The sequence below is a fragment of the Salminus brasiliensis genome, chromosome 18 (genome assembly GCF_030463535.1).
Source record: "Salminus brasiliensis chromosome 18, fSalBra1.hap2, whole genome shotgun sequence".
Classification (NCBI taxonomy): domain Eukaryota; kingdom Metazoa; phylum Chordata; class Actinopteri; order Characiformes; family Bryconidae; genus Salminus; species Salminus brasiliensis.
Window position 1 is genome coordinate 21701322 of NC_132895.1, and position 10825 is coordinate 21712146.

At 43.8% G+C, this 10825-nt stretch overlaps 1 protein-coding gene across 2 annotated transcripts; it reads left to right on the forward strand.

Annotated features, from left to right (window-relative positions):
• Positions 1-3422: 3422 nt before the first annotated feature.
• rbm14a (RNA binding motif protein 14a) lies at positions 3423-9728 on the forward strand. 2 transcript variants are annotated; one of them, XM_072662327.1, is made up of 4 exons: positions 3423-3930; positions 4312-5161; positions 5501-5698; positions 7727-9728. In XM_072662327.1, exons 1-4 carry the CDS (start codon positions 3549-3551, stop codon positions 7869-7871), a joined length of 1575 nt encoding a protein of 524 aa, XP_072518428.1. In that variant the 5' UTR covers positions 3423-3548; the 3' UTR covers positions 7872-9728. The 2 variants fall into 2 exon arrangements, with proteins under 2 accessions (XP_072518428.1, XP_072518427.1); XM_072662326.1 differs by lacking the exon at positions 7727-9728 and having other exon boundaries at positions 3427-3930; positions 5501-7307.
• Positions 9729-10825: the final 1097 nt, after the last annotated feature.

The following is a 10825-nucleotide window of genomic DNA, read 5'->3' on the forward strand; positions in this document are numbered from 1 at the left end:
CTATGCTATACTAAACCATACCATACTACAATGTCGGCTATTCTACAATATTACCGGCTACTGTATTGCACTATACTTTATTAGGCTATACTATGGTATAGGCTACTATACTATGCTACTGGCCATTGTACTATACTGTACTGTACTATACTATTCTATAATATTGGCCATAATACAGTACTTTACTACTGGCTACTGACCTATACTATACTATGCTAAACTATACTACACTTTGTTATTCTATTTAAGACTAAACTACAATGTCGACTATTCTACAATATTACTGGCTACTGTACTGCACAATATTTATTAGGCTATACTATGGTATATGCTATTATACTATGCTACTGGCCATTGTACTATACTGTACTGTACTATACTATTCTCTATAGTTGGCTAGAATACTTGCTAGAATGCTAGAATACTGAGCTATACTCTACTGCTATACTATACTAGTCTATACTATACTATACTTTGCAGTTCTATATAAGGCTATACTATAATGATGGCTATTATACAATGCTACTGTGCTATATTGGACTATACTATATAGTACTATACTATACTATATAGTATTTAGAGACTATACTATGTTATAGGCTATTATACTATGTTACTGGCTACTGTAGTTTACCATACTATATCAAACTATACTATAATATTGGCTACTATACTACACTACTACCTACTATTCTATACTATGCTCTGCTCAACCATACTGTACTATATTACACTACACTAAAATATTGTATATTATACTATACTATATTAGACTATACTACTTCAAGACAGGGGTTCAAGTCAGGCAACTATGACAACCACTCCAGAATCTTCCAGGACTTCTTCTGAAGTCAAGCCTTGGTGGACTTTAAGGTATGCTTGGGATCATTGTCCTGTTGGAAGGTCCAGTGACACCCAAGCTTCAGCTTACTTACAGAAGGCATGACGTTTTCTTCTAGGATTTCCTGATATGTGAGTGAATCACATCACATCACCAAGCCACCACCATGCTTCACCGTACACAGGGTGTTCTTTTCAGCGTATGCGTCATTTATCCTCCTCTAGTCATACAGCTAAACCATTGGCCGAAAAGCAAAATTACAGCTTTGTTTTATCGCTCCACAGATGTTGCTTCCAGAATCTACCATTTCACTGAATCCAGTCTTTCCTCTACCAATGTCACTGGCTGCAACACAAGCCACCCTGTGCCAACAGTTAGAGAGGTTTTATTTTCATTAAATTCTCCAAATATATCAAACTTGTTTCCAACATGCATCAGACTCCTTCAGATGAGTCATTTGAAATGGTTGTAGTGATGACACATATAAGGTTTTCTTCTAATGATCTTCCATGAAGGACATATTTATGCATGTTTTCCATCATATTGTAACCCATGGCAGCTAGTTTTGGGGACACGGTTTGAGGAGTACTTATAAAGCTTTGAAATGTTCATCACCTGGCCTTTCCCAATGATGATTGTAAACAGGGGCCCCAATGAAAAGATACTACACTGGGCCCCACAACCTTAACAATTCTGCTAAGGTATTTAATTAATACATCGTTTAGGGCCCCTGTCAGTCACAGACCCATTAAGTCGTCCTTACTTTTTCCCCCTATTCCGCGCCCCTAATGGTAAACAAATTATAAAGCTATCAGCTAATTAAGGTCTGAGATCTTGGTAAAAAAAAAAATCTAAGAGCTCAGATCCCTTGGAGTGCCCAAACTACATATAACTCCATCTTCTACTCTCTCTATTCAAAGTTCCCAAGACTCTAATGAGACCACTGTTGACAGTTACCAACCACAGCTGACCAGCAGGCAGTGGCAGTGGCTTGGGTGGGTATAGTTCTTAATAATCCTCCTTGACTTCCTCAGACTGGTGTATAAACCCAGAAGGTTTGGAAGCTGAACCCCCGATGATGCTCCACGCATTCAGTCTTCTGGCCACAACAATTTGGCCATTGTCAAAGTCGTTCAGGTCTTCACACCTGACCATTTCTCTATATATACATGCATACACGTGTACAAAAGTACTGGGACACCTGCTCATTCATTGTTTCTTCTGAAAACAAAGGTACTTAAAAAGAGAGATTATCCTGCTTTTGTTGGAGTATCTGGATGACATCCTCCTAGATTTTGGAGCATTTTGGAGGATTTAGCTAATTACATTCATCAAGAAGAGCGTTAGTGAGGTCAGCATGTTAGATGATCACCACCCCACTGGCTATTAAACACAGTCTAACCTGCTTGTTTTTATTTTATTTTATTTTTGATTATGTAGTAAGGACAGGGTGTTGGATGATCACCAGCCACCTCATCCCCAGCAATCTCAGAAGTCTTGGATGGATCACCGTCCATCATACCAGAGAACACAGTTCCACTGCTCCACAGCTCAGTGCCGGGGAGCCTTGTAGCTACCCCTCTGCCTGGCATTAGGACGGGCGCCACATTTAATGTTGTTCTATTAAGATCTGTTAGATTAAACTCTGTAGAGAAATCAGCGCTCTCTCCCGTCTCAGGTGTGTGTGTGTTTCGAGTCACAGGTCGGACGTTTGTTCATAGTTTTTCTCGGACCAACACGGACACGAGCGTGGAGCAACATCCGTCTACCGGAAATCGGCCATGAAGAATTTTGTCCCGCGTTAGGTAAGATGGAGGCTGAAAACTAGCGTCCTTCTGTCTTGTTTTTGATCAAATGTGGCTTTGTGCACTGATTCCCGGTCATATTCTGGCCTCGGGGTGTTCTGTAATCATTGTTCAGAGCTTGAGAGTCGGTCTGAGTGAGTGGATCTCCGGTTAAAGCTTGTCCGTGTGTGTTTGAAGCGCTACAGTCTGTTAGCACTGCCGCCCTGTTGTGCAGTGTTGCTGTTAGCTAGCTAGCTATAGCACGTTTAGCTCGAATTGACGGTCTGGCGCTGTACATAATTCACTCCTATCTCAATCCAGAGTTTAACGGCGTGCACTGGTGTTCAGGTAGCTAAGAAATTCAGCAGTCTCCGATACTTTAAATGCTAGTGTTGCGGCGCTGTTTCACAATTTAGCATAATGCTAGCTTAGCTAGCTAGCTAACTGGCTAGGTGGTTGGCTCGAAGCTTCGTGGCTCCCCGCGGACACGCCAAACTGCTAGCTAACGTTAGTGCTAGATGAAACTGGTGTCAAACCACTGTAGATGTTTGGATATTTGGTCTTTTATTCGAACTATCGCCTTGTATAGTCACCCATTTCCCGTTTATTTTTACAGTAACGTTAACGTTTCCCCATTGTCTCATTTCCTTCTTTTGTAACTCGCAGCTGAACGATTTCCCCCTCAGTGAAGAGTGTATGAGGAATATTGTGGTAGTCCTGTGGTCACTGCTGCACTGCCAGTCAGTCCCGAAGCGTTTAATAATCATCTGACCCTTCTGTATAGGTTGTATATCTCCAACTGCAGTCCCTCTTTACAGCCGCTGCCTTAGGCAAACTCAGCGGAAATGCCAGGCCTTTTTCCTCTTATGATAACCTGTTCTATTAGCTCTAAGTTGTATCGTGCAACGAAGTAGAAATGAGCCATGTTCCCTATTTCTAGGTTTTTGTCGGGTGCGATGGACAACAGCAACGCGGTGAAGCTCTTTGTTGGGAATCTGGCGTTGGAAACAACACAAGATGACCTAATAGCGCTATTTGCCCCTTACGGAGAGGTGGAGACCATTACTGTACTGAGGCAGTTTGCCTTTGTCCATCTGCAGGGAGAAGGGGCTGCTGATCGTGCCATCCGTGATCTGAATGGTCGAGAGTTTCATGGTCGCAACCTCGTAGTTGAAGAGTCCCGAGGGAGACCCCTCAACTCTATCAAAGTGTTTGTGGGGAACCTGAGTGCCTTGTGCACTGCTGACGACCTGCATGAGCTGTTCTCTCGTTTCGGCAACGTCTTGGAGTGTGACAAAGTAAAAAGTACGCTGCTCTTGTTTCAAATGTTTTGCTTCTCATGTAGTAGTGTTAAAAAAGGCACCGTGATGCATTGATCTGAAGGTGGTGATTCAACTGTGTAGGGTTCTTTTTTTTATGTTCATCAGTTTTAGCAACTGTAGTTAAAAATCTGAATCCTGCCAAAAGAATCAAATCGTGGGGAGATTTGAGATTTGCATCGTTTCACAGCGAGCTGTCTGTCAGAGAACTATACCCAGATTGTGTGTCCTGTTTCTGATTAGCAGAAATGGTCATTGTTTGATGTTACACACACACACAGTCACTATGACTAAGACTGCATTTGTACATCGCGCTTTGTTCTAATGTTTCGATTTGTTTTCTTTCTTCTTTTTTTCTCTCTTGCAGCCAAGCTCTCTTCCTCAGCAGGCTACGCTTTTGTACACATGGAGCGCAAAGAGGATGCAGAGAAAGCCATCGAGGCCCTCCATGGGTCTTCGTTTAAAGGCCGCCCACTATCTGTGGAACTCTCAAAGGTTCAGCAGACTAAGCCTTCGGCTGTTTCCAAGGTCCCGTGTGCACGCTGTGGGATGCAGGGCCATTTTGCAGGAGAGTGCCCCACCAGGCCGCCCATGGAGCACCATCAGAGTCAGGCGGCAGTCTTGGCTGCTGCGGCTGCTGCTGCTGCTGGACTTCCTATCCAAGTACAACAGAGTGTGCACAACTCTTTCTTCAACACCACAAGCTCTGACCCGACATACGCAGCCCTAAAGGGCCTGACTGAAGGCAGCGGGTCAGATGGCAAACCAGTAAGCGCTGCGGTCTACGGTGCCCTTGCGAGTCAAGTATATGGCGCTGTTGCTGACCAGGTTATTGGCCCATCAACCAACCAGGCTGAAGACCCTGCTGCAGGAGAGGCACCATCAGGTACTGCCGCAGTAAACCCCGCCTATGGTGCGAACTCCTCTCTCTATTCCAGCCCAGCCTACGGAACCATGGGAGGAGCAGAGGCTGATCCCCAGGCTGTATTCGAAGCCGCTCGGGCACGTTTTATTGAGCAGGGACAGCAGGTGCTGGCTGAGCAGCAGGCTATTACCAAATCAGACCGGGATCGTAGCCCAATAAGACGTTCAGCCCCTCTATTGCCTGATCCAGTTCCTCAGCCCATGTCCCAGGCAAGACCCAAACGCAGAGCCCTGCTCCCCACCCCTCCTGGAGGACCTGAATTACCGGCTAAAGATGGAGACCCCATCTCAAGGTGAGCGTACAATTCTGTTTGGTGTCATGGTGCAGAGTATGAGCCTGGGATATGCTACAGAACATCTTGGGACAGATTTCCATATTTTAACAGAAAGGTAAATCTCTGCATAAAGCCTTTTATGGTGTACTCACCATTTGGTTAAATGTTATACCTTTGTTCTTTAAAATAGCTTGTTATAGCTAGATATTTAGTCCCACATGCTTATAATGATGAGGATCATGAGAGCTCTGCCGTTTTTAATAAGATTTTCAGCCCGATCTAAAAATGTTTTCAGTTTAAACAAATCGAATCTGATATTGACTCAAACATCATGTGTTGTGTTTGTTTTTGTGCTAGATGCTACGCAGAGTACTACCAGCAGTACCAGCAGTACCAACAATACCAGCAGTACCAGCAGTATCAACAGTACAACTACTACTATCCACCTCCACCACCGCCTCCGCCACCCCCGATGCCTGTTATGCCCATGCCACCTTCAGGACCGATGGATGCCCACCACTTGGCTGCCCCTGGAACCACAGAATCTCCAAGACCGTATGAGCCGCCACCAACACACAAGGAGCCCCTCCTCCGCCATCCTAACTACTCCCACCTCCACACGCCAGAGCCCCCTTACCGATAGCCCCCACCACCTCACACACACACACACACACACACACACACACGTGTATGAATGTTTTTGTTGATTGTGTGATGGGATGTGTTGAATGCGTGTGTTCGTGTTGGTCCTGCATAATAACAGTGCTGAGAAATTTTAAGGTAAGGGATACAATAGATATTTATCGCATTGATGCGCATCAGAATTTATTCTTGTTGCTCAGTTTCAGTTTATTTTTCCCCTCACATTTAGTTAAAGGCAACTCAAAAGTTTCAAAGATGTTCAAAGTTGGTAGTTTTAACACCTTTCTTGGTTTAACCTTATGGTGTTGCATTAATTGGCAGGTGGAACATCAGGCTCATGTAAGTTTAAACTCCATTTTCTTACAGATCAAGCACTTTTGTCTGTCTTTCTTCGTCTGGCATTCGCCCCAGTCAGATGAGTGTGCCTTGTGCCGTTGTTTTTTGTAAACAAAATGTCCACAAATTTGTAAAAGTATAAAAACTCATTAGTTAAATGTTCATGTTTTCTGTTAAGGACTAGGGGCTCTGTTATTTTCTTTCATTCATTTAGGTTTGAGACAACAGCTAGGTGAATTTGACTTGCCGATATCAAGTTCTGTTTGCTGTTGTTGACGTGTATAATGTATAATGCGTAGTGGAATTAAATTTGGAATTTAAGAGGACCTGTATGAATGTGTGTGCGCAGATATGCAAGAATGTTGATGGAAAACAGTTTGCCCTGCGACAGAACCACACTCACTCAACACACATCACACCTATTTTCTTCAGTTCTAAACGGGTGGGATTTGGCCTTGGGCAGAGACATGCTTCCATCAGTATCAGCAAAATAACACAGTTGTGCTTTAAGGAGCCCATGTCTTTTTCAGCCCTTTAGGCACAGCCTTGCCAGGGCAGATGACTTCTGCTCTGAACATGAACCTGAGCTCACATTTTAGTCACCCATTGGTTGTGAGGCAATGCCACAAAATGGATGGCTAGTGAATGTTAGTTTATCTGACATTCGTCAATAACATCAACAGACTTTTCACTTTTTAATAGATAGGCATACTCATACTTCATACTCGTGTTTTTCTGTTTTTTTTTTTTTTTCATATCTTTATTGACTCTTGAGTTTGGAGATGCCATTTGTTATGGATTGGCAAACAGTTGGTTGCCTGCAGAGAGCAACTGTGCATGCTTTGCAGGATTTTAGAAGAATCGATTGCCATTCCTAGACTGTATTCTTCTCTCTAATGGACAACATACTGTGGGTGTACAGACAGATAGTGGAGGGATGTTTCTCAAATGACCATTTTCTCTCCCTGTTCCAGACAGCAAAGTACCCCCCCCCCATTTGAGTGCAGGCCCCATGCAATCAACTCTTGTTTTCCCTCTACTCTTTTTGACTTTTCACATTTACATAATGGGTTCATTTTAGTGTACAAAGTGATTTGGCTTTAGTTGATATGATTCTGAAGTTGGCAAGGTCTATTGCATTAGGCCTCCAGGTGATTTGAATTTGAGAATAAACGATAGCAAAGTATGAATATCTGATGTATTTTTGTTCGGTGTGATGCTCCCATTTGGCAGAGGTTTTAGGAAATTTGAATGAAACACAATTTGATCTAAAATTAGACGATCTGGTGTGTTCAAAAGTGACGCTGCCCTCATTCACAATTAAAAATCTGCCAGTGTCGTTTTAAAAACTAGTGTAAGGAGTCTACATGGGTTTTCTATAACATCTGATATGTATACCATGTAATTCTTAAGCCAGCTGGTTGTCCTCAAAGAAACAAGAGATTATTGATGAAAATATGTGACTTTGTGCCACAGATGTTATGGAGGTTGTGTAGAATTCCTGCATTATCCTAACATACACTAGTAAATGATTGTAATGAAGGTATGACAGAGAGCGAGATCTTTTATTTTCTTTAAAGAACTGTTCTGTCCTTTTCCCTTCAGAGTGCACCTCAGGCAGTCTTCAGTCTTTCATTCCAACACTGAGAGATGGTGGGGTACATGCACAAACACATGCACACATGATACAGTTGCAGTGTCTCTTAAAGGCCTGGATACACTAAACCTTTTTTTTCACTTTGGAAAGTGAAAGTGGTGGTAATTTCAAAGCAAATTACACTGCTGGTCAGGCAGCAGCTCACATGGCCAGGGAGTTGTAAGGGGGCTTGGAATTTAGCATGTCATTGAATGAAAAGCATCAGACCTGAAGATGAATGTACAGTGAAAATGCTTTAGATCTGGCCAATCATGACCACATATATTGTGTAAAGTGACTTCATATTTTACCTGTTTTTTGCTAGACCCCTAATAGCAAACCAGTGATGTCTCCTAAATGTGTATCCAGGCCTCAAATCTAACTAGGCAGATATGCTGTTAATGTTGTGGTAAACGTTCTTAAGGACATTTTGTGGAGATGGGAGTGTGGCGGGGTGTAGCTCCTCACAGTGCACCAGGGCTCCACACATGTCTTTTTAATGTGTTCTTACAAATAGTGCATGACTCTTGTTACTCTTACTGCTCTTCCAGCCACATTTTCCCTTTTCGCTAACTACAGCTAAAATGGCTCCCGGGCCTCAGGACGCCAGGTTGCGCTTGACGGGGGGAAGAGAATTAGAGTCCCACAGTGGCATGGACGCACTCCCCACTAAGGTAACGCCCTCTGCCCCCCATCACGCCTGCACCTTGATCATACACTTCCCCCTCAGTCATCCTACTACAACTGTTGAAGATCCTCAGCTCAGCTTCTGAGGCTGATAAACATTAAGCCAACACAGTTGTAGCTGTAGCAGTTCCACTACTCAGGCTTAACCTGAAGCGATGGCTTGCACAAGCAGAGGAACCAAGTCCTTCAGTTCAGGCACACAAGTACCCCACGTGATCTTGGTTTGGTTGTCTGCTAGTGTAATTGTTGTCCTACTTTGCTTTATTATATGGTTCATAAGAATGGGGGCCCAATGGCTCATGGCTATTTGTTCCTAGTCAAGGACACAAATAAAGACAGAGACAAATATTTGACCTTTTTTTTTTAGTTTTATATAAAATCACAAAACATGGTCTTGTGAAATTGGTGGGAACCTTGCCTTGGCTTGTTCTGTGGCATTTGGTCTTTTTGAAGCATTTCCAGTAAGACGAGACGAGACGTGCACTCAAAACTGAGGTGCCCCGGCTATGCGTTTGAACGGTAAAGAAGACCGCACAGCTGTAAAGGGTGCAGTGCTATCCGAAAGGCAAGAGGTAGGGCTGTCGCCTGGTAGGTGAGTAACCCAGTGCGCCCACTCAAACCTGCTCCTTTCTTCAGACCCCAACACAACATCTGCCCCCACCCCTCCCCATCACTCCTAACTTTTAAGACCTTCTAGATAACATTGCTCTTTCTCCAGAGAAAAGTAGCTCACTTACATTCTCTACAGAAAGCAGTGCTTCACTTTAGCCGTAACTGACTGACTTTCAGGGGATTGTAGCAGTAATTAACGACGGTAGTTGATCGGATGCGATGGTTCTGCGCCTAATCGCTGAACTGTCCTACCCCTACCCTCTCGGATCACAAAATCCAATCTGTTAACAGTTTACAGGGCGTCAAAGAAATTTCAACTCAAACCCTCTACCTAAGGATTTTTCGTTATTCTTTTTTTTTTTTAAATGTTTTCGGACGCAACGAACTTCCTCTTTCTTGTCTGCTGATCATTGAGTCCAAGTGCTTCATCTCTGGGTTTGGTTTGAACTATGAATCTGTGTAGAATGTCTTTATTACTTTAGATCAGGAATTAATCTTTCAGGGATCGCTTACATCAGGCTTTGTTAACTGCTTTGATGCCATCTCAGCAAAAATGTGACATCCTTGTTTTGTTTTTTGTTTTTTTTTGTTCTTTCTTTCTTTCTCAGCTTTTAGGCCATTGTCGTTGTAGGCCTACCCCGATCTTGTAAAATAAACAATTTTCAGATTTCAGCCCTGGTACGTTGTGCAGTGTTTTCTTTTTGGGTGTCTCTATTAATAAACCGCTATCGGTGGGGTGGATTGTGTTTAGTTTGGTGCTACAAAATATAGATTTCATGTGTTTTTTCGTATAGTTCTATTTTGGCACCCATCTTCAGGTCTGCTCCTGATGTCACACTTATTTTAGCACCAGAAATATTAAATAAATAGAAAGGCAGCAAATATGGTTTGATTTTTCTGCTCATTTTAAAGCATCCCTTTGTACTTATTTGCTGAAGGGTGTATGTGAGATGTGCTGTAGCTTGTGCACATGCCACACTTCCACTCTAATATGTAAAAGAAACACGGACAGCAGCCTTTTTGTGGAGTGTGTCTCTGTAAAGGATCTGTTCCCTATCTTTAATTTGTACGATCCTTTTGCATCGTTGCAATGCAAAAGATGTGTAGGCCTCGGTATAGTAACATGAGTTAGATAGGGAGATAGAGGTTACATACAAAGGCTGTGAACTTCACGGTGATCCGGAGCAGGACAGCGCTGAAGGGGCAGCAGGGAAGCGGACAGGCAGGCTGAGCCCGTGCCGAGGCAGAGCGGCAGGAACAGGTCCGCTCAAAACATGCGCGAGAGGAAGGGGTTCATTTATGTCCGTCCGTCCGTCCTTCCTTCCTAACACACTTCAGTAGCTACTCGGCTTATTTTGTCGGGACTTTTACCTCTTGGGCGTTTTTCGGTCCGCTCAGCACACCGCTGAAAACACCAGCAGCGTGAGATCTACTGATGCTCGGAGTTTACGCTTCGGCTCGTGACGCGCATTAATTAGTTCAAGCCCCGCCCCTTTTCCCTTTTAAGTCTTTAACGCGCCGCGCGCTCCTTCTTATTTGGGCGCCACGCCGTAAAAGCCCGCGGTGAGGGGCGAAGAGCAGCGGCTGCCACTTCAGCGGGGCGGTGGGAGCAGCTACAGTAGAGGCAGGGGGCTGGACCTGGGGGCATCTGTCTTTCCGACAAGCGGCACGGCACACGCGGTGTGGTCAACGGCACCTTGCATGCTTAACTAAGTGGAGCAGAACAGGGCTTCTTTTTAAAACACTGAAGGGATAATACTCTTCAAGCC